A 22,508-nucleotide genomic window follows, 5' to 3' on the forward strand; every position below is an offset into this window, starting at 1 on the left:
CTTCATTTTTCAAGGTTGATATATCTCCATCTTGTTCGCTCGTTTTCCTTTAGTATCGACGGTGCGTCCCCTTTTTGACTGTTATGAGTGAAATTGGAGACACGACTCCAACCACTGAGCGCGTTGCGCTCATGCTCCTTGTCGCCTTTTGGCTCGTTCTTCTGTCCTCTTGTTAGCAAGCCATGACCCAGCGCCTGGAGCTCCTGCCACTGGACCTTGGGGCATCATCGTACGACGTTGCATTTCCGTTCCAATCTGTCCATCGCAGCACGAGTCAGAGGGGTCCAGCTACACAAGTAAACCACACTGCTTGCCGCATTCAGTTACCTCGTAGAAGGACGACATCATGAGAGCCTGTTCGCGAGAGTACGAACCGCGGACCTCCTTCATCTTTTTCTCTAAGAAATCCACGCGCTCTTGCTTCTCGTTGATCTGATTACGATGAGAACTCACAGCCACCATATACTTGGTCTGTACAGCATGCAGCGTCTTCTTCGTGTAGTTTTCCAGCTTCGCGCGTTGCTCCGAGAGCTCGTTGATGACGGATTCTTTTTCCTTCAGACGCTTCGTCAGTTCCGTCACTGTGGCACGTAGCGAGTCCACGGCTTCTGCCTCGATTTCCTGAGCATCAACACCAATACGTGAGTAAAACAAGCCTCGCCAAGCCTTCACTACCCCGTCGTACCAGTTTCTCCAGCTTGTCCTGGTATTCGGCAATCTGAGCCGATGACAGCGCATTGTTGCTGCTAGTTACCACGACAGCACCGGGCGTAGGCACAGGAGCCTGCATGGCCCCACCCGGTCCCATCGCAACGCCGGACTCGAGTGCGGCCGGTGACGCAAAGCCGGCCGTTCCAGCTGCTGCGACTCCCTCTCTGACTGCCATATCATTGAAAACCTGCATGGGTTCCGGTCCACCCGGTGCGTTGTGCCACTGCTGCTGCTGGGACTGGAACTGCCGCTGAGGTTGGGCCTGCTGAAGCTGCGCCAGCATTTGTTGCTGTTGTTCGTTCTGGATCCGCGTGTTGCGCAAATCTTCCGACAGTTGATCGTTCTGTTTCTGCATCTGGAAGAGAGAGACTTGCAACGATTCCTTGGCCTTGATGGCCATATCCAGATCGTTCGTCAGCTCTGCCTGTCCAGCGTCAGCATTGCCGCTCTTGAGCTCTGCATTCTCACGCTCGAGTCGAGCCACGCGCTCTTTCAAGCCGCTAGCAGAGTCGCGACCCAGCAACATGTCGGCACTCAAGCCACCTCCGTTGACGGCACTACTCTCGCCAGCAGCCATTGCGTCGTCGGTGCTTTCTCGGTATTGCATGCTCGACAACTGTGCGCGCAGCTCTTCCACTTGAGACTCGAGGAATTCCTTGCCGCCCAATGCACTGTCCAGTTCTTCCTGCAGTCTCCGGATCTTCTGTTCCTTGACGTTGAGATTGGAACTCGCCTGGACATTGGCAGTTTCCAGTTCCACAACCTGGTTCTTGTACTTCTCCACGAGACTCTTCAACCCCGGCATCGTCTTGATCGTGCTCTCCAAGTCCACTACCTTGTCCAAGTACTGAGCGTTAAGAGTCTCGAGCTCTCGCACCTGACCGCGCAACGAGTTCATCTCCTCCAGTTTCTTCTTGTACTTGGACACGCTCGCTTCCAATTTGTTCAACGTCCCCAGCTTGGAGCGAGAGATATCAAGCTCGTCAGCCTGGCGACGCACTTCGTTCTCCAGCATCATCAAGCGTTCTCCAGACTCTCGTTTGACACGATTCAGCTCCAGATCCTTCTCCTCCATCTGCATCTGAAGAGCATGGACTTCATTGTCCACAATCTGCTGGATCTTTTTATTGTCACGAGTGAGCGTGTTCTGGCGTTCGCTACGCAGCTGGTCGCGTTCGCCTTCAAGAGCTGAGTACTTCTCAGCCAGCTCTCGATGCTCCGTCAGAGTTCGCTCGAAACGCTCCGTTAGTTCTCGCTTCTCGCGCTCCATATCCAGATATCTTAGCTCCATAGACGAACTTCGCTCCAGGGCCTGGGCCAGTTGAGCAGCCAGTGCTTCAGCAGAGCCACCCGAAGCCATAGCAGATACAGACGCTGACGATGAAGGAGACGCTATCTCGTCGAAGGACGCACCGTGAGCTATCGAGTTACGGCGACTAGCGTTTGATACTCCACCTGGAGACAGTGGCTGGAAACGGTGCATGAGATTCTCGATCGCGTGCATTAAACTGGCCTGTTCGGATGCTCCCATCTGCATAATGGGGTGGATGTACTCAGACTTGTTTGGACATTGGACAGCACAGCCAAGCAGCAATTCTGTTAGCTTCGAGACCTCGTGCACGTCGTTCTCCTTGGCGATCAGTAGAGGGTCCACTAACTCGTCAGCGTGGCAGATCTGACCCAGTTCGTCCGTGTAAAATAACTCAACAGCACGGAGCAGCGTCTTAAGGTTGTTGGACTTGAGCGCCCAGTTGCCTCCTGGCTGCTCATTGATCTGCTCCAAGTTAACGTACTCGGCGTCGCTAGCAAATGGAAAGGATAAAGTAAATCAGTCCGTTTGTCTGCTAAAAGATTATGTGCAGGTACAGGACGCACATGTGGTGCATGATCTTGGAGAGGAAGACACCGTCGCACAGATCCTCCATGCTCGAGACCTGCACGTCCGTCGCCAACTTCTCGTGGAAGCTCTGCACCTGTACGATAGCAATCGAGCAATAACAATTTCATACATTAGCACTATATGATAAAGGGTATTCGAGAGCTAGCAAGTAAACGATTTAAACATTTAAATTTGGAGTTGATCCACTGGCCGCTAGTAGTTGGAAGATGGAGTCGATGCAGAATGGGACGTACCCATAATAGAAGACTGCGCTGCGCTGTTTCGTCCATGATATCCAATGCGAAGAGTGAACCGGAGAGAGGAGCAGCGTCGGCAGCGCCGCTTACGTGGTTTGGTATCTCGCAGGGTTCTGGACTGGGGATAAATTGGTCGGGAAAAAACCGTTTATACCACCCACCCACCCCGAGAGTTTGCAGGAAGGGTTTATTGAGGATTATTAAAAAAACCATCCACCCATCATGTTCTAGTCCACCCATCAGTCATTCACCCGCCCACTATCCCTCTCCTCTATCAATCCAGATTTATCAATCTCTAGTCCATCCATCAAATAGCATATCGCCTCGAGCTCCAGAACTTGGTCGAGGTCCAATCAGGTATCACTCTTAAATTTCCTTGCTTCAGCACAGGCCGAAGAACTGTGAACGATCGCATCAAAACCCCGACGTACTTTTGTACAGTGCACTGCAGTCGTTGATTGGGCGCTTAGTATGGTATAGGGGGCGTAAAGCCACGGCATTCTGCAATGGTCAATCCGCAAACACTGTTTGCATCGATAGACCTGCACATCCCACCCTGCTGTGCAGAGCAAAATCACTACTGTGAAGTTTGTGAATTAAGAGTGTCAACTTTGGTAATTTCATATATTAGAAGTTTGTAAGGATTTAGAAAACAAATATTTCAGTAGCTACATTCTATTAATAGATTTAGCAATATACAAAATCGTCGCTCTGGTTGCACATCCACATGGCTCCAGGCTGCGTCTGCTTTCCGACCGGGGCGAACAGTCAGATCCCTCTGCTCTATGACGACAGGAGGTTCCCCGAGCTAGCTGGAATCGCGCCGGTCCGTAGCGACATGCTGCGTAGGCTAGGCTTCAGAGGTCTTGAGGAGAGGGGAGAGTTTTGGAGAATGAGAGTATCGAAAATTACTGCTGCGTATGATTGGCTTGCCCATCTCGCCCAATTCATGGAGTAATTGCATCCAATTAAAAGAATTGGTGAAGGGATAGGTGCTAAAAATCCAATTATAACACCCACCCATGCTATTTAATAAATACCCCTGATATTTCAAGGTTTTGGGGTTTTCCAGAACCCTGGTATCTCGTCGCCTTCTTCGAGGGGGAGCTACTGGAGCCATATGGTTGTGTAGATCCACACGATGTTACGTTCAATCACACAAAACTCACAAACTCACTTCAACGTCAACAACAGCCGCCAATAATAAAAGTGGCCAACCCCGTGAGGCCGCCACAGTTTTATTACGTCGAGTCCAAAATGGCGCTCTCTGTGTCCACGGCGGAGATGTCCACATGCTCCGAGTCGCAGGTTCTAGACAGTACCGAAGCTGCTACGGATGCAGGCGAGGAGAATACTGAGAGGTCAGTGAGGATCCCCACAACGGCCACGAACACTTCGTCGCTCGACTCCGAATCTATTGAAGGGTTCATGGTTGTGCATCAAAAGAAGAAGCAGCGTCAACGCTTTCTCATGTCCAAATCGACGCACTATGTTGTGGCAAACACTATGAAGCACGCTCTGGAAATATACAAGTGCGTCGACAGTTTGGGGTTTAGTTTATGGTTGCTAACCACTATCTTGCTTGGTGTGTTCACAGTAATGAATCTCGCTCGGAGCTCATGTACTTGCTGTCTTTGGCAGATGCGGTGCTAAGTTTCGAGTCGGATAACGCCAATATTGTGATGGAAAAGTGCTTCTGCGTGGAAGTCAGAACGTGGAAGAAGAAAAACACTGTCCGCTTGCAGCCCCAAGGTTTCATTTTTTTCGAGGAGAATCAAGCTCGAATGCTTCTATGGGTGAAGTGTATACACGGAGCTATCAAACAAGCTACCACCTTGGACAGCGAGTTATTCCGAAGTCCCTCAACGGCGTCGTCGTCGATTGAGCCTGTTTGGAGCTTCAGTGACATTGATGATTCGCGATCAAAATCGGGCGCTACTATCCCTTCCGTTGCTGTGTCTGACGAAGATTCCGTGTGTGTATCGAATATTACTCCCTGTAGCTCTGTCACAAGTCCAACAACCTCGGCGTTTGCGTCAGCTCGAGAGAAACTTACCCAACGTCTTGCGATCGGATCTTCAAATCGAATCGGTACAGTCGGTCGAACATCAACGCTAAATCGCTCATCCAGCGTGAGTACAGAGCGACACCCGAATCGCTGGGGATCCATTTTGTTCTCAAACGATAAGCAGCATCAAACGCGAAGTCCAATGAGCAGCACAGCAACGGATTCTTCAGTCTCTTTAATAGAGACTGGTGCATCTCCAAGGCTGAGCTTTAAGGGCAAGAGATCTTCCAAAGCAGCTACAGATGTCTCGTTGGAGGCAGCTCCTAGCCAAAATGTAGAGCCGGTATCCTCGTTTCTCTCTCGTTCGATTCGCGCGAAGACCCCGACAGCAGCACTTGGCAAAATGGACACTGCCACAGTTATTTCTACTGCAACGTGTACTGGAAATTTGGCTGAAGTGACACCTCTACAACCTGCTACTGCAAAGCCAGACATCAGCGATCTTTTGCCAGTAGCAACAAACCAACTAGACACTTCTACTGGGCTGGTGGGTGATGCAGATCCTGTTACGCTTCGCGTGCTTACAGTTATGTTGACGGTGACTATTGTCGCCGGAGTCTCAAACGCATCTGTCTTCCTTCCTCTAGCGCTGGCGGGTTCCCTTGCACATTTCTACAAGCAACGCCAGAGTTTTTCAACCTGGACACTTTCTTGTGTTACAGTGTTTCTAGCCAGCAGCTCTCATGTGCTAGTTGGTATCGGGGCTGCTGGCGTTCTCCTCTACCTATGGGGATATGCTAGGTTCAAGACACGTCGGCGGTACCTCCTGGAACGAAAAGCTGGCTTTCAATTCCGAGGTGCCCGAACAAACCAGACAAATGCGGACATTACTCATGTTGAGGTTAGTGCTGCTTTATCGGTCATGAAGTTCACCCTTTTGACTTGGTATACAGCTCCCAAACTGGATGAGATATCCAGATGTAGATCGAGTGGAGTGGCTGAACAAAGTGTTTGTCACGTATGCAGCCTTTGCATGCATGAGTACTGGCAAAACGAATGGCCCCACTTACTCAATTATGCTGTTATTTGTCTTGTAGTGGTTGGCCTTACCTCAAGAAAGCTATCGAAGTAGGTGTAACCTCACTTTGATTCGTTGTCGGTCCCATGTCTAACACTTGTATTCTTGTTTAGAATTCGGTTCTTGGGAGTGTGAACCCAGCGCTAGATGCTCAGAAACCAGCCTTTATGAGCTCACTCTCGCTCATCCGGCTAAATCTAGGATTTCAGACACCACAAATTGCCAGTGTCAAGTACATTTCCGCCAATACGCTGACGGATGAAGTGACGCTGGACGTGGAGGTTCGCATTCTTACGGACAAGAAAACTTTCGCCGCAGATCTCAAAATGGTGTCACATCTGGGAGCTGCGGTCTGCTTGTCTCTGCGCGAACTTCTCCTTGTCGGCACCCTGCGGATCACACTAAACCCCATGGCAGAATTCTGGCCGTGTTTTGGCGGGATCAGCTTGTGCTTCACAGAGTAAGCTCGGCCGACATTTCGATCCAAATACTGTACTTCACTCATATTTACCTCTTTTTCATGTTTGCAGGCGGCCATTGTTCGACTTTTCTCTCACCGCTGCAAAAATCAACATTGCCAACGTCCCGTTCGTCTCCGAATGGTGCGTCCATTTAACCTCGCTCTTGTCTTCACCCCGTGATGATTCTAACATGACGAATCGCTGCTCTTACCATCAGGCTCCACACCTTCCTGTACGACCTGCTCCACGACTACTTCGTCTGGCCCAACGTGCTCAATATTCCGCTCTGGGACGAACACGGCAACCGTGTTTAATACCATGTAGACGATAGAATTCGCAAAAAGGCAACAAGTTGTCTCCATTTTTTTGGTGGTGGATGATTGGCAAAAACAATACACCCAATAAATGGTCAATTTTATTTCGTAATCGACACTCAAGGAGCCCCTCATGTTTCCTCGCACCCGTCAGCTTCTGCGCTCTCTGGCTCGCCGCAGCGCCGCTTCCTCGGCCGCTCGCTTCGTGCACGCGCATCCTGTAGCCGGTCACGCGTCGGTATCTCTGCAGCCGCGCGTCATGTCGCCGTTCCTGGCTCGCAGTGGAGCGCTGCGCTCCATGTTTATCCAGACGGAGCCGACGCCCAATCCGCTGAGCGTCAAATTCCTGCCCGGGCGCTCGGTGCTGGATGAACGCTTCACAACGGGCGTGGTACGCTATTGTAGACGATGAAGACGGTATTGTACGATGGCTTACGAGTCTCTGGTATCTTGCTAGGACTTTACGCCTTCCTCGGAGGAGGTGCGTCGCTCGCCGCTGGCCAAGAAACTGTTCCAGATTGAGGGCGTGACGCGCGTGTTCTTCGGCAAGGACTTTATTTCAGTCACAAAGACGGAGGAGGAGGACTGGGATGTACGTGTTTAGTTGACTTAGTGTTGGTTGAATTGTGCCACTAAAATATTTGCTGCTGATGCTGATGATAGGCACTAAACGCTGAAATCTTCGCAACGATCATGGACTTCTTTGCCTCTGACGAGCAAGTCATGTCGGATGAACCGATCGTCACGGTGAGCTGGTTCGGAGCATGTTGCTAAGAACGTTGTAGAAGCTGACATGTGACGTGCTGCTTGCAGGACACGACGATTCTGCCGGATGATGACGAAGTGGTGGCCATGATCAAGGAGCTGCTGGAGCAGCGTATCCGTCCTTCGGTGCAGGACGATGGTGGCGACATTTTCTACAAAGGTTTCGATGAGAAGACGGGCACGGTCTCTGTCCAGCTTGCAGGCTCGTGTGCAGGCTGTCCGAGCTCTTCTGTGACGCTCAAGCACGGCGTGGAGAACATGCTGAAGCATTACATTCCCGAGGTGCGCGGCATTGAAGAGTGGGTCGACGAAGAGCTCAACGCTGTGAATGACAAGGAGTTCCGTACCCTCGAAGAGAAACTGCGATCTGTTGGTATCCCCAGCGAATAAAGCACAAAAAGTGTGGAGGGCATGTGAATAGCTGGCGGGGAATAGGCCTAGACGGACGAAACAGGTATCACGGAGGACGCAAGAAATCCAGCAACAAAATTGAAAAAAAATAAAGGTGCAATCGCTCGAATGAAGCCTGCAGTGGCTGTATGGTACACAGGTTGAAGGTGCTTGCTTTGTGGGTTGCTCACCAGGTGACCTCGTAGATCTTTGGTATGACAATACGAGCACAGTACTGCATGGCGAGACATGGTCATTGGCCATTCGACTCGCTCAAATCCTGCTGACCACAGCATTTTGCGTCTTGTCGGGCAGATTTTCTGGAATCTGGTCCTTTGTAGCAGTGCGATTGGCTCCCTTGGCGGAGAAATCCGAATTGAAGAGCCCCGCTGTTTCGCCACTATTTTTGTACGAACCTTTGCTTTATGCTTCGTTTGTTTTGGGAGTTGTGCGACGATGGAGAAAAAGCGACAACAGCCTCTTTTCAAGGTCCAAAGCGCATTCGCAAGCGACGAGAGCACGAGAGTTTGATCACCTCCAGTTGCCACAGAGAAATAAAAAGCGAGCGGAGCGCCGACGGGTGCCAAGGATATGGCTGGAGGCACTGCGTCGTCTTGTTAGTAGCTTTCGATTCCCCCCGCAATGCATCCACGCTCCACACTCAGCAAGTAAGTATTCTCGAAACAATAATAATGCGACAGAGACTTACGGTAAATTTTTCTAGACCATCCCCAAAGAGGAGCTTGTCCTGCGCAGGTCTTGACGATCTGGAAGAGCTGCTTCATAATTCAGATACTACGCGCGCTCCTCCGAACCGTAAACGCCACCACAGCTTAAACAGCGACAACAACTTCGCTGCGGCTAACTTTGGGACGCCTACATCTCCGTCTCGTCACGATTATCCACCACCTCCTGCGTCCTACCCTGGCGCATTGCGTCGTCCTGAGCTTTCCACCTATGGCGAGAGTACGCGTCTTCTATATTTTCCCACTTTTTCTGCTCTCTTTGTTTACCTGTTATTTCCATTGCCCTACAGAAAGTAGCTCGAGTGGAGGCTTCCAACTGGTTTCATCGGCATCCTCGTCTTTCGAGTCCAGATACACGCAGTCTTCCCCCAACCAGGCGCAATCCATTGATCGTCAGCATTCAGATGGCCAGGACAACGATTATCAGGATGACCACGAGTTCGATAATGACTTCAGCTCCAGCTCCGGTGACGATCACGAGTATAAAAGCAGTGGCCACTTCTCCACGTCAACCTTGACATCGCAGGATGCTTTCGAGCACAGACTGAAACTAGACCATGATGCGCTCACTGGAAAGCGTCTTGATCACAGTATTTTCCTCCCCCAGTCTCATCGCACGTCGGGTAGTGAGTGCTCTCCACGCGAAGAGTTTCTCGTCCAGGCGTTTGGCCCCGGTGGGTTCAAGCTGCATGGTACTTCTGTGTCAAGTAACGATGATTTGGATGACAGTCTTAGTGACGACAGCAGCAATAACAGGGAACACCTTGTCGCAGGCCATGCCACTGCATTAACAGACGCCGATACAGAGCTCAAGATGTCATTCAACGAGCTTGAAGCGGATATTCGCGGTGCGATGCATCAGAATCCTCACCATCAGCAACATTCGCCCAGACTGCCAGAGCTTACAGGGTTATCCCATCAGCCATTCACGCCACCTTCGCATGGCTCGTTCGGACTCAATCGCACTGCCATTTTTCCCCGGAGTAACCAGGAAGTACACCACGTCTCAATGTTCGGGCACTCGCAAGATATTCGGCCTCATCTCATTCAAACCCACAAAGAACCAGGGTTTTTTTCCCGAGAGCAACAGCATCAGAGTCCTTCACGTGTGTCGCTGGCTAAGACGCCACAAAGTAAAGGAACTAGCGGGGTTCAAACGCCCACCAAATGGCTTCGCGATGAAGACGAACGTCTTCGTGTAGCTGTGGCTCGATTTGGTGGCAAGAATTGGAAAATGATCGCCGAGACGCTGGGTAATGGGCGCACCGATGTCCAGTGTCTTCATCGCTGGAACAAGGTGCTAAAACCTGGTTTGATCAAGGGACCTTGGACACCTGAAGAAGATCGTATCCTGACCAGCCTCATTACACGCTATGGAGTCGGTAAGATTCGCTGGTGTGACCTCGCACTGCATTTACCAGGACGGATTGGCAAACAATGTCGCGAACGTTGGTGCAATCATCTCGACTCGCGGATTCGAAAAGGTCAGTGGACTCCTGAGGAAGATGATATGGTCTTTCGATGGCAACAGAAGTTAGGAAATAAATGGAGTGAAATCGCCAAGCTGCTCCCTGGACGCACTGAAAATGCCGTCAAGAATCGTTTCAATTCAGCCGCACGGCGCAAGTGGCTTATGAATCAAGCCAACAAGTCAGCGGCCACCACAGCAGCGCAGTCAACACCTCCAGCTCCGAACCCCATTCAGGTGTCTTCGCATGCACAGCTTCAACAGCAACAGACGTTGTTGCAGTCCTCTTCAGCTCACCAAGAGGGCAATGTCTACAACGTCAGTACGATACCATACGGGAAAGTATCGCCGCTACCCTCGACAGACGCACTGATGGAACATCACCCGCACAATATGATCCCACCACTTGGACGGCAAAACTTCATGCCGCACTACACACCTCCAACTACCGCGCTATTATCCAGTGGTCCTGTTTTTCGTCCTGCTGTGGCAATGGGGAGTGAGCAGAGTTTTCAACCGCAAGAACACGACGTATCCACGGAAGTTGGTAAGGGCGACTCGATGCCGTTGGCGCCACCACCGACGTTCGTGCCTCCCCCCTTGAACTCGCTCTTCCACCCTCCTCCAGTCAATATTTTCTCAGCTTCTAGCCGCAATTTGCAACATTTAACCAGTCCTGCTAGTGGTGGGGCCTCCCTCACCCCTGTCTTCCCTTTCCCGTCTCACCTGCCGACTCCAACTCACTCCACCGCACCTGGGGTTATTCTTCCTGCAAAGTCCGACGACAAAGATGTCGACTCCTCAATTCTCCAAAAGGAAGAAAAACTCGAACGAGATGATTTAGTCCTCCAAGCCGCGTCGGCGTCAAGTTCTGCTCCTGATTCCAGTGTTCCCATGGACGACGAAAATATGAACAGCTTCCTTGACAGCGTCGCCCTCGAACTCGACGACATCATGGAATAAAATGGCAACGCTGTCGCTCTTCTGGTTTTCTCCTTCAATAGTGAAGCTACGTCAATTGCCCGTTTCAAAAACAGAAAATGAATCAAAAGCCACAACATTTTTTTTTACAATATTTTGCTGCTCAATACCACCGTATTGGCTCGTTCTAGACGTTCTCTAGACTGCTGGTGGTCGAGTCCGTTGGCTTGTCCTCTTGTCTCCGCGAAACTGTGAGCGTGCAAATGTCTTTGAGTCTCTGTTCGGCGCCATTTTGGCCGCCGAAAAGGTGCACATTTCCGATGCAATCCAGCGCAGCTCCGTGTCCCACGCGTCCTCGCAGCGCAGTGTCAGCGCTTCCTTCGTCTGCGTAAGTAACAGGTTGCCACTCCCAAGTGTTCGTGTCCAACAGGAATACATCGCTAAACACACTCGTAGCTGCAGTTGCGTCATCGCGCTGCGGGTCCCAACCACCGAAAATGAGGATCTTGCCGTCATTCAAAAGCGTCGCAGAGTGCCCAGTGCGTTCTTGCGGAGGAACACCAACAACACAGGGATGGAACCACGTCCACACAGCAGCACTCGCTTTCTTCTCCATCTTTTGCAAAACGTGCACGGCGTTGAAACTCTTGGAAGCACCGTTGCCTCCAAAGTAGACAATTTTATCCTCGCCTACAGCGACTGCGCTGTGGTATGTGCGCGCACTAGGCGGTTTCCCTTCCACTTTCGCAGCCTTCCAGTTCCAGTCGTCTGTAGTCAAATAGATATAACGCACATGCTTAGTCTTCTTACTTGGCAGACGTGATTTCTCCTAGCTTACCGCAGTCCAAGATGTGCACTGAGCTCTGTCTGTTTCGTCCTCCGCTACCACCAAACACCACCACTTCATTCCCAACAGCAGTGCACGTGTGGCCGCTTCTCGCAGAGGGTGGCGATCCTCGAATAGCCGGCGGGTACCACAGCAAACATTCCGTGTCTAGCACCATGATGTCGGACAAGATGTCGATCTCTCCTTCAGCTGCCGCATTGCGCTCGCCCCCAAACACAAGAACTAAGTTCTTGGAGGGCAGATACACAGCGTCGTGCCACGTGCGCGTGATCGTTTCGCAGTTGAGCGGAGTCGACCATCGGTGCGTCTTCATGTCAAACACGTGCAAGTCTCCCAGTGTGCGCTCGTCGTCGTCAGTGCCACCGTATACCACCACGCGCTCCTCTGAGATCTTCGTAGCGGTATGACCCCAGCGTTCAGGAGGGGCATTACCCAGGGCTTCCACCATTTCCCACTTCGCTGCAGCTGGTGGAGCAAATTATAAACTCGTTAGAACGATGGACGGAAAACCCACACTCACATCTTTTGTACATGTACCTGCTGGCTTGGGCTTCGGGGGGCCGCCCATGAGGTCTTTAATGGATTTACCCGGCGAGGACTTGGGTGTTTTATTCCGCTTCTTGTTGGAATCAGGTGTTGGCTTACGCGACGTCGGCTGCTTTGGCTCGGGCGAGAAGAAGACATTCACTTTTTCCTTGACGTTGTTGGCCCTCTTCTTGCTCTTCTTGGGTGGCGTTTTCTTGTCTGTTTCCCCTGTCGTCGTCGATTCCAACGCGTCCGCCGAGTCCGTTGCCTGATCCGTCGCAGTTTTCTTCTCCTCCTCCGCATCAGGTTCTGCCTGTACTTCTTCTACCTCTGTCTTTTGCCCTTTTGCCTTGGGTTCCTCCTGATTGCTGACACTCTGAAGACCGAGGAGTAAGGTCTGCTCGGTCTCATTGAGGAAATTAGGTCGCTGTCGCTTGGCGTCTGCTTCGTCGTCATCGTCGTCACTGGCACTGAGGTCGATCGTACGCTTCTTGCTGGGACTCGAGCCCTTGCTACTCAAGTCTTGTCCGTTTCCTGTCCACAAAAAAAAAGTTAGGCCTTGGAAATATGTTCGCGGTCGTGTGACGTTTCTCGTACGTACGCTTGGACAGCACGACGTCCCCCGTGAAGTTGCAGCAGTGGATCGTGAGCGATCCTGCTGTGAACTCAAACTGAATTCCTGCCAGATTCGCGGGGAGATCCACCTCTACACCTTCGAACGAGAGCAAAGGCATCTTCGTACGTATTTTGGCGCCAAAAAGAGGATGCGAACTTAGCTTTCTTAAGTTCGCACCTTTTCTCGTTGTCGATGAGTATCAATGTGCAGCTTCACGGGGGAGTGGTGCCTTATCTCGTGTCTCCGGTTGAAAACTTCTTCTTTCTGATTCGCCACGTGGAGCTCGCGGTCGAGAGCGGCAAGTACGTGCAGATAGGTATGGCTCTCGTTGCTTTAACTTAAGGAAACGTGTTGCTGCAAGTGGGTATCCGGGACAAGGTGGCTGCTTCTACGGCGGCGAAGGGCGCTGCTACGTATCGCAGTACCGCCTCGTATTCGTGTCGGATGCGGCTCGAGAGAACAGTGCGTATCAGTCCTTTTCACTGCCGTTCTATGGCATCCGCGACTGGACTTTCGACGTAAGCATATTCGGTACGAGCCGAATGTGACTTTAATGCCTCGGTTTTTTGTCGAATGGGTCTTAATACTGACGTACTGGTGAAGGGGCAAAGAGCTGGAAGGGACACGTGAATCGTGTTCCAGGTGGAGGGCTGGTAGGGATTGGGAAGTTCACGGTGGATTTCTTGGTAAGCTTAAGTCTGTGTGTGTGTGTGGGGGGGGGGGGTAACACTGCATGGCTGATGCTGAATATGATGCTGGTTCTGGCAGAACTATGGCTTTGATGAGTTTCGCAACCACCTGCTTCCGTTGCTGGAGAACTCGAGACCCCTGCATCGTCAGTTCCGTGATCTGACAACTCCGTCCGTGCTGCTGGTACCAGGAAAATTACAAGAGCATGGTGACGATGATTCACGCCGCCTTGCTTACTGTTCTGCAGCTGACCCTATGACCTTGTTCGTCATCGATAAAGCACCTACAACTACAAGTGGAGGAGGCCATTGATCGACTTTTTTTAACCCTTCGTAGTAAGCAGACTCTAACTTTTGAGGGCTGACGTAAAATTCTCACTGGCGATGTCATTATTGTGAAATAACTTGCTGATTTTGTAGAACTGGCACGCAGATCCAATTCGACACCGGTATCAGTCGATACCCTGCCAGATTTTATGATTACGCGAATCGGATGCGCAATTACCTTTGCCCATCACCACCCTAGCAGTTAACCTCAACAATTTTCCCCTCCTCGCCGAGGGATGACAAGCGGCATCGATCTGATTTTAAATTTTGGATCGGACGTCTTCATACAAACACACAATTTGATTTTTACCGCCAAAGACAATGGGACATCGCCCTTCCTCCTACATGTCCCACAAAAGCAGTCTTTGTGCGAGAAGCACAAGTCAGATCCTGCATGCTCTCACTCCGAACTTGCTCGTTGGGCAACGGAGCGCTTTAAGACCCCCCGAGCAGTAAAGCGCACTACCGTCCAGAGTATTCTTAAGCGGTCCGCGGAAGTTGCCGCATTGCTGGACGCCTATCGCGACCGGAAGCGCTGTTGCGCGCCCGCGATTCGCGCGTCTGACGCCAAATTTATGCAGAAGATTGGCGTAATTTTTGTACTGAATTAACAAATAAAATATCAGTGCACTGGGTTTGCGTTTGGTTTTTGCTTTACGTTGTGCACTTATGCCCTGGCACTGTTGATATGGTCCGCCCTGTCGAATTGGAGGTGCACGACTGTAAATGTATTTGAGGAGCTAGCCTTCCGCTATAATAGTTCACAGTGTCGTGTGCGTGTAAATCCAGCTCCTAGCGGAAGGCTAGCTCCTCAAATACATTTACTTCCTTTCTTAATATGCATGCACAAGTGCCAGTTCTACCGGTGTGAGTCCAATGGGCAACGGCCCGGACGCAGAGTGTGACGGGGTCACACAGCACCTTGCGCTAGAGGAAGTTATCTTCCGAGAGTACACAAACTCTCAGTGAACGGCAGTTCACAGGTCCCCTCTTTATTTAAAGAGAGCGAAGTGATCTAAATAAGGTAGATTGTAAACTGAGTATATTTGAGACGGCGCGAAACGAAATGACGCTTACAAACCTAAGTACGATTCGCGTTTTAGGCACACCATTCGAACGAGGAGGATCTCCTCTTTCAAATGATGCCTTCAGACTTCTAAAAAGCTAAAAAGTGAAGGAGCTCGAGTCCACCAAACAAAATTGCCTCCCAGAAAGACAAACATAAGAAAAAAACGTTTTTACTCTTCTTGTGTAGTTAACGTATCCGCATCGTTTGAGCCTATTCCCGCGTCCTAATTCGACTTCCTTCGGCTTCAAATGAAGGTCTTTACCAGTTGGGGCCCAAATTTGAGGGGAGTTGTTTTGGGTACTTACAGCCTATTTTAAAAACAAATGGGTACGGGCTAGAAGGATCATATCATTTTGCTGCTAACATTTAGTGCCTTTGTGGGCCTACGTTTCTTTCCTGGCACGCCTGCGTGTGTTTGCAGGTTTTAGGCTGGGCTGTGCTGTCCGTAGCTACATCCATGCTGACGGGGTTCGTCGTTGCTTGGCCTTCCAGACAGCTAGCGCTTTTCTTCTTCTTCTGCGTGCTTGCTTTACGACGCGACTGCTTAGCTTCGTTTGCGAGTCGTTCCTCTTCGTCGGTTGGAGCTGCGTATATTGGGTCTGATGCGTACTCGACGGGCACGTACGGCTTCTTTTTGTTGTGCATTTGCTGCTTCTTTTCAAAATTGGGGGCTGGAGGCTGTAGGAGCTCAAGATAGTTGTTCAGAAGGTTGCGCACCTTCGTATCATCGGTCTTTATCCCATCAAACGTTCTTCGTAGGTCTTCATCAACACCCACATCACCCGGTCCTACACGACACGTCACAACTCCAGAGCTGGCTGTACGCATCGCAAAAAGCTGATACCGCTGCACGTTTCCGAGATTTTTGTAAGCTTCTAAGACCACCGTACGAAACGCCTTCATCATCGAGTTTTCCTTGCGAACATGGACGATAGCTGCGCTTACGGAAGACGCATTGATCACTTCCAACAACTGATCCGTAGTCCAAACATCCTCCTTCGCAAATTTCTTTCTCATGTGCCCGAAGCCGCGATCGACAGCATTTTTGGTGTGTCCTTTTACAAAGAATTTGAAATCAATAGTCTCCAGATTACCAATTTGAGTTAGTGCTAGCAGCATCTTGATGACGAAGTTGTTCTTGTTCTGGCCTCCACAGTTGTCGGCGTAAATTGTAAGGTTTCGGTGTCCATTGCCAAGCACAATTCGGTGAATAAAGAGATACAGCATACTGTTCACCTCGTCACTGCCTTTACCCGCCACCGACTCGTCGTAGACGTAATTTTATTGAATGCCTTTGTTGGCATAATAGATGCCAAACACGTTTACGTTGATCAAAGACAGGAAATACCATTGAGAAGGCGTAGAAGTCACACTTGGCAGTGTCAAGTTTTGACTGAAGTCCATCACGATCACAGCATGTTCATCGGAAACTGCTTGCAAGTCTTTCTGGTACTCTAACCTATATAAAAGTTCATAGTAAATCAGAATGATCTTAGAATCCTTGGTGAAGCAGAATGATTCTTGTGTACAAACCTCATTGCTTTAGCTGCGGCAGTGTGAACACGAAGCTCTTCGGTGAGTTCGGCAGAGACCTGAGAGCGCATACGTACGTACAATATAGAACAGAAGTCGCACACGTTGCTGCGAGGAGATCGGATTCGAATGAGGGGACAATGTTTCTGTAAAAGCTGTCGGAAATGTGATGGTCGAGGTTCCCTCACCTCCAAGTCGTTCTCCACCACGTAGTTGTGCATCTCATTGGAGAGTTGGTCCCAGGTGAAGTAGGCAGGGAGCAGCGTATAGTTCTCGTCAGAAAATTGCTTGCGGACTGCTCCGTCAACCGTCTTCTGCGTTCGAACTCTAACCGGGACGACGTCTCCCAGAGTCTTGGCGAGCATTCGAAACCAGTTCACCAACCAACGGATGTCTATCTTAGCGGCGTTGATGTTGAGCTGGCCCCGAAGTGTGTTGACGGAGAAAGCACCTCTCTGTATCTGTCGTCGGTAGCGCGTGATTGTTGCCGTGGAGATCCCATACACGGCGCACCATGAATCCCGACACACACGCCCTATTAGCGGTAAATAAAACGAGAGGACTTGCCGTTCACCACTCCCACGACCACGTACTGCGGTGTCTGTCTTCATCAACATCGCCAGCGAAGTCAGGATGCTCTGCTTCTTTTCATGCGTAGTCATTTGCCCCAAAGAGCACAGGAAGTTTTCAAGATCAGCTGCCTTGCCTTGAAGGCACTTCTCCGTGCAATGATCTTGCTGAATCAAACTCGTAACTTGCTCCCGAAGTTGGTCATCAGACCAAAAGATCCTACCCTCCACTGAGAGGTCCTCAACAGACTCTACGTCTGAATGATCCTGTAAGGCGTCCTCCAAGGCACCTTCAACGTCTTCAGCACTCAAAACGCCACTTGATTCGCCTGATATTGGCTCCCACACACTGTCATCTGATCCTTCACCGCCGGTTTCGTCCGGGTCAGGTAGAAGAGAGCCCAGTAGGTTCCTGTAATAATGCCGAAGCGCAGTGTTTGTCCTGGTACTAGTGTCGCTGGCCACAACCGAAGTGCTGGAAGATTTTGTGCTGGTGCTCATCGTGCTCGTTTAAAAGATACACCACCAAAAAATGGGTCCGTTTGGAAAAACGCCTCTACTGAAAAATTCGTTTAATTACGTTTTTGAGTGGTCAATCTTTAAAGCCGTTTATCTCGATAACTCTAAATGGTTCGTAAGGATCAGTTATAGGTAGGTTAAGCTTGGGTCTAATACAAACTATAAGTTACCAATAGAAATGCAATGTCGTTTGACCAATGGTAGGCTTTGAACGACCTTGGTACCTTGTACCAAATAACCCGGAGTATGACACGTCATACTCCTGAAGTGTGAAGTGTCACACTTCATGTAACCAGGGTACACTTAGGGTTACGTACCCCGTTACATCCCCCCACTTAGGTTCGGTTTACCGACCAATCAGAATGAAGAGGTGTTCGTCACAAACTCTCATTCTCAAAGTCGAAAACCATCGACTTGGCCGCGCGAGCGCGGCGGAGGCTCACTTCACAGTTAGAGCCTCAAGCAGCAACCTGTGCGCTCTTCGTCTAGGTCTCCAATTTGACCGTTACCATGCCTCGTGGCACAGCAAAGAGCGGTGCTAAGACACGCTCCAAGGCTGCGGCCGGTAAGGCGCAAGCCAAGAGCTTTAAGCCTCACGGCAAAGGCTCGGCACTCAAGGAGGCTACTCAGGTGGCCTCCGAGGCGATCGGTTCCTCGGCTGACACGGCTGTGGGCAAGCGAGCAAGCAAGCGCCGCAGTCCGTCGCCCTCGGCCTCAGACAATCGTCCGAGCCCTCGGTTCGTGGAACGTGAGTTCAACTCTGGCAGTGAAGACGAAGCCGAGTCCGAGAGCACGCACGATGCTCCTGCGGGCTCTGCAGAAGGGCACAGCCCAGTGCCCAGTGAGCACAAGGATGACAGCGTGCAGTCGCTCGCTAGTGATCAAGGTGATCACAGTCCCAGAACGTCTGTGCGCTCTGAGAATCCGGCCGTCAAGGCTAAGGGCACTCCCAAAGCCGGTGGCGATGAGGAAGAGAATCCTCGCAAACGTCTCTCGCTTGCCGAGGGTCTTGCGCGTGCTAAGGCCTCTAAAGCCGAGGGCGCCAAGCCCTCAAAGAAGCGTACAGCCTCTAAGTCTCCACTCTGCGAGGAGAAGGAGACTCAACACTCCTATCAGAGTATCTTCGACTTCTCGGATGAAGAGGAGGAGAAGGAGGAAGAAGAGGAGGAGGGTGCTATTGCTGAGCCCCGGGAGGTCTTGAATGACCTCGACCAGCAGCAGGAGAAGTTCCAAGCTGCCCAGCGTGTGCGTGGGGGTTCGGTGGTGGCACCCGTCAGCCAGGGAGCTGCCATCAACTCAAGAGGGTATTGGCCTCCCGAGGAGAGCTCTGGGGCTGACCTCTTCTTAGAGCTTCTCGTCGCTCCTCGTGGCCTTGTGGGCGGCCAAACTTCTAGGGGCATCTATGAACGAGCCCTTGTTCAGAAAGAACAGTTGTTCGTCGACAACTTGGAGGCTGCTCGGTGTGTGCTTCTCGCGCCACACCGCATCCCTCTCAAGGACTTCACGACTTGTCGTAAGAAGCCCGAGACCCGGGGTGGTCTCTATCCTCTCTGGGGATACCCCTGGGCTATGCCCGAGAACTGTCCCACGTGGAGTTCTTGTGAGGACATGTTCTGGGCATGGGTGGAGTCTCGTAAGTACTTACCAACGGAGTTACGGGAACTCCATGAAGATCAGCTGCTGTCCCGCATCCTGGACCAGCGTAATCTTCGTGTGAGGTTTGCCCACTTGATCAGCAAGCGCATGCTGCCAAGGGACATCCTGAAGCGTGCGGCTTCTAGCGCTCATGATGAGCGCGGGTACGGAATGTATTCATCGTCCGTACCCCGTTCGGGCAAGAAGCCCCGGACTACTTATGAAGCTGTTACCGCTTCTGTTCCCAGATTGCGACAGCCTTCGGGCTGTCAATTAGGAGCCGTTCAATCGGCTCCCACGAGTTCTCGGAGTGGGCTTAACCCCTCCACTTCACGAGGAGCTGTCGCTTACCGCGACGCCGTTGGTCCTGGAGGATCCGCTCCACGTGGAAGTGGACTTCACCATTCCGGTCCAGAAGGGGCGGAGGTGCCCTCGTACGAGTTCGAGTACTCGGCGCCTCCCGAAAGCCACTTTCGTCCGAGTGCTCCGACAGCGGGTCCGACACAGGGCCCTGAGGTTGACCGCCTCCGTCAACGTGTCCTCGTGCTTGAGATTGCACTTGGCCTTGGGACTGGCGGTGATGCTGCCGCCCAAGCCGGGAATCAGGGCGAGCTCGCTCGCCTTGCGGGTCGCCTGGACCTGTTGGAGCGAGAGGTCGCGAGCCTGCACCTGCGGGTGGATCGTCGGGCCTCTTCGTCCGATCTGGACGAGGCCTTTCGCATGATCCGACGGATCGAGGCTTTGTTGCCACATCCGGAGCCGCCTGCGGCACACTCCCAGACGTACGCGTATGGTGCGTACCCGGCGTACTCAGCGTACTCGGCGTATGGCGCCGGGGTCCGTTCGTATGGAGCCCTTCCGGCGTACGGTCTTGACCGCAGCCTTGCCGTCCCGACCGAGGCTTGGGTGCCTGCTCCGACGCCCTCGTCGACGACTGTGACCGGCCCTCGCTTCGAGGAGCTGGGTCAAGGGGGGGTCTGCGAGTCAGCAACCCCCTGCGGGTCAAAGTACCGCTTAAGACGTCCAACATAGAACGTCGGGTGCGTCGTCATTGACTTTGGCAGGTCGATGGTGTACGACTGCACCATGTCTGGCCAGGACTGCAAATGGTCCGATGAAACGGTGCTTCAGCTTGTTGCTGCAGACAGATCTGACAGTGTCTAGAGGTAGGTTCCTCGTGTCTAGCAACACTAAGTCCCCAACCTCAAATATACTTAAGTTTCCTCTTCCATGTTTGTCAGAGTACTCCTTTTGTTTATCTTGGGCCGCTGCCATGGCATCGCGGACCCTGCTGACAACGCTCAGCTTGGTATCCATAAAGGACTTCACCTGTTTCCGCAGCGAAACTGGTCTGACATCCGAGACCTGGGAGGAAAGGGCTTTCCGAGCCTCTCCCCCACTTAGAATAGAGGAGTCAGTGTCTCCTCGAAGAGTGAGAGGCACTCTGAGGTGACGGAAGCCGTTCAAGTAGAACGGCGTGAACCCCGTGGACGCGTGCACCGCGTTGTTGAGCGCAAACTCAACAACTGGAAGCTGCGTCGGTTAAGTACGTGGTGCTGCCGCACACACACTGCGCAGAGTGTCCTCGAGCACTCGATTGACACGCTCTGTTTGGCCGTCTGTCTGCGGATGGTCCTCAGTGGACATCTGCAGACGAGTTCCCAGTAAAGTAAACAGCGTTTTTCAAAACGCAGCAGTGAACCGCGGGTCTCGGTCCGAGACAATCGTCTCCGGGAGACCGTGATAGCGGAACACGCCATCTACGAACAACCTTGCGGTTTGTTCGCCCGTAACAGTGACGGGAACTGGAGCAAGATGTACCATCTTGCTCAGCCGACACACGAACACCAAAATTCCGGTGTTGCCGTGTCCGTCGGCGGGAAGGCCAAAGATGAAGTCAAGACTCATCGACCTCCAACAGTCAGCCGGTACGGGCAGGCTCTGTAGTGGAGCCGAAGAGTGCCCTGCGGGTTTGACCCGCTGACATGTTTCGCATGTCTTAACGTACTGGGCGACCCACTTGTACATGTGGGTCCACCAGAAGGACTGAGAGACCGACAGAAAGGTCTTCTCGCGGCCGAAGTGGCCGCTGGAGGACGCGTCATGCGCCTCCGCGAGGATGTCGAACTTCAGATCCTCGTCGTTGGGTACGACCACCCGTGGAGGATCAGTCGGCTCCACCCGGTAATAGAGGAGGCCCTCCTTCAACCCATATCGGTGGAGCCGTGAGCGCTGTCGCGACGAGAGCCAGTCGGACTTCGCGCTCGTCCCGGCCATAAGGAACTTGACGATAGGCGCGACAGCCTCATCGTCCCGATACGCCATGCGTATCCGATCGTACAGACCCGTTGTCATTCGCGTGATGTGGGCCAACTCATAGTCAGGACGCCGAGAGAGGGCGTCCGCACGCACGTTGAGCTTGCCCGGCCTGTATTCGACGAGGAAGTTGTATTCCGCGAAGAAGGACAGCCACCTCGCCATCCTTTGGGAGAGGTGAGGCGAGTTAGTCGCCGTCCTCAAGGACGCGTGGTCTGTGTAGATCACAAAGAGCCTAGAGCCCAGAAGGTGAACACGAAACTTCACAAGGGCATATTTCATTGCCAGGAGCTCCTTGTCGTGGACAGGGTAGTTCCGCTCGGCGGCTTTGAGCTGCCTGGACTGGAGCGAGATGACTCGTTCGTGTCCAGCCGTGTCCGCCTGCAGCAATGCACACCCGATGGCGTAATCGGAGGCATCACAGACGACGCTAAACGGCTTCGTCTCGTCCGGCAGGGACAGGACAGGGGCCTCTTGGAGACTGACCTTGATGCTGTCAAAAGCATCCTGGTGCTCTTGCTCCCAGCGCCAGTCGACGTCCTTCTGAAGGAGGCTCGACAAGGGCTTAGCGAAGCCCGCGTACCCTGCGCTGTACTTGTGAAGGTAGTTGGCCAAGCCCAACCACTTTCGAAGATCCTTCTGGGATCGGGGCGTCGGCCGTGCTGCTATGGCCTTGACCTTGTCTGGGTCAGCCCGAACGCTCACGTTGCTTACGAAGCAACCGAGAACTTTAATCTCTGGTGACGCGAAAACGCACTTGTCGATGTTGGCGTAGAGCTTGTTCGCTCGCATTACGTCCAACACTCGACGGAGGTGTCCTAGATGCACCTCCATGGCCGTCTTTCCTCCCTCGGCACGGCTATGG

At 52.1% G+C, this 22,508-nt stretch overlaps 8 protein-coding genes across 8 annotated transcripts; 5 read left to right on the forward strand and 3 right to left on the reverse strand.

Moving 5' to 3' along the window:
* Positions 1 to 129: 129 nt before the first annotated feature.
* Positions 130 to 2,880, reverse strand: PITG_08693 (hook domain-containing protein; the record flags this gene model as incomplete). Its single annotated transcript, XM_002902731.1, has 5 exons — positions 130 to 255; positions 328 to 621; positions 686 to 2,513; positions 2,587 to 2,684; positions 2,845 to 2,880. The coding sequence occupies 5 exons, from the start codon at positions 2,878 to 2,880 to the stop codon at positions 130 to 132; spliced, it is 2,382 nt and encodes a 793-aa protein (XP_002902777.1).
* A 1,395-nt stretch (positions 2,881 to 4,275) lies between these two features.
* PITG_08694 (uncharacterized protein) lies at positions 4,276 to 4,732 on the forward strand (the record flags this gene model as incomplete). Its single annotated transcript, XM_002902732.1, has 3 exons — positions 4,276 to 4,379; positions 4,445 to 4,650; positions 4,695 to 4,732. The coding sequence occupies 3 exons, from the start codon at positions 4,276 to 4,278 to the stop codon at positions 4,730 to 4,732; spliced, it is 348 nt and encodes a 115-aa protein (XP_002902778.1).
* A 712-nt stretch (positions 4,733 to 5,444) lies between these two features.
* PITG_08695 (extended synaptotagmin, putative) lies at positions 5,445 to 6,708 on the forward strand (the record flags this gene model as incomplete). Its single annotated transcript, XM_002902733.1, has 6 exons — positions 5,445 to 5,756; positions 5,809 to 5,873; positions 5,953 to 5,989; positions 6,047 to 6,393; positions 6,464 to 6,535; positions 6,612 to 6,708. The coding sequence occupies 6 exons, from the start codon at positions 5,445 to 5,447 to the stop codon at positions 6,706 to 6,708; spliced, it is 930 nt and encodes a 309-aa protein (XP_002902779.1).
* A 118-nt stretch (positions 6,709 to 6,826) lies between these two features.
* PITG_08696 (iron-sulfur cluster scaffold protein Nfu-like protein) lies at positions 6,827 to 7,863 on the forward strand (the record flags this gene model as incomplete). The annotated part of the gene is made up of 4 exons (XM_002902734.1): positions 6,827 to 7,099; positions 7,166 to 7,300; positions 7,372 to 7,455; positions 7,522 to 7,863. 4 exons carry the CDS (start codon positions 7,007 to 7,009, stop codon positions 7,861 to 7,863), a joined length of 654 nt encoding a protein of 217 aa, XP_002902780.1.
* A 692-nt stretch (positions 7,864 to 8,555) lies between these two features.
* On the forward strand, positions 8,556 to 10,246 carry PITG_08697 (myb-like DNA-binding protein, putative; the record flags this gene model as incomplete). The annotated part of the gene is made up of 3 exons (XM_002902735.1): positions 8,556 to 8,835; positions 8,918 to 10,142; positions 10,207 to 10,246. 3 exons carry the CDS (start codon positions 8,556 to 8,558, stop codon positions 10,244 to 10,246), a joined length of 1,545 nt encoding a protein of 514 aa, XP_002902781.1.
* An 870-nt stretch (positions 10,247 to 11,116) lies between these two features.
* PITG_08698 (Rab9 effector protein, putative) lies at positions 11,117 to 13,108 on the reverse strand (the record flags this gene model as incomplete). Its single annotated transcript, XM_002902736.1, has 4 exons — positions 11,117 to 11,766; positions 11,837 to 12,310; positions 12,383 to 12,904; positions 12,972 to 13,108. The coding sequence occupies 4 exons, from the start codon at positions 13,102 to 13,104 to the stop codon at positions 11,186 to 11,188; spliced, it is 1,710 nt and encodes a 569-aa protein (XP_002902782.1).
* A 70-nt stretch (positions 13,109 to 13,178) lies between these two features.
* On the forward strand, positions 13,179 to 13,933 carry PITG_08699 (uncharacterized protein; the record flags this gene model as incomplete). The annotated part of the gene is made up of 4 exons (XM_002902737.1): positions 13,179 to 13,288; positions 13,348 to 13,517; positions 13,590 to 13,692; positions 13,755 to 13,933. The coding sequence occupies 4 exons, from the start codon at positions 13,179 to 13,181 to the stop codon at positions 13,837 to 13,839; spliced, it is 468 nt and encodes a 155-aa protein (XP_002902783.1).
* A 1,521-nt stretch (positions 13,934 to 15,454) lies between these two features.
* PITG_08700 (uncharacterized protein) lies at positions 15,455 to 15,974 on the reverse strand (the record flags this gene model as incomplete). Its single annotated transcript, XM_002902738.1, has 3 exons — positions 15,455 to 15,510; positions 15,605 to 15,877; positions 15,962 to 15,974. The coding sequence occupies 3 exons, from the start codon at positions 15,972 to 15,974 to the stop codon at positions 15,455 to 15,457; spliced, it is 342 nt and encodes a 113-aa protein (XP_002902784.1).
* Between the last annotated feature and the right edge of the window lie 6,534 nt (positions 15,975 to 22,508).

This window comes from Phytophthora infestans, genomic scaffold, assembly GCF_000142945.1.
Source record: "Phytophthora infestans T30-4 supercont1.16 genomic scaffold, whole genome shotgun sequence".
Taxonomy (NCBI): Eukaryota; Oomycota; class Peronosporomycetes; order Peronosporales; family Peronosporaceae; genus Phytophthora; species Phytophthora infestans.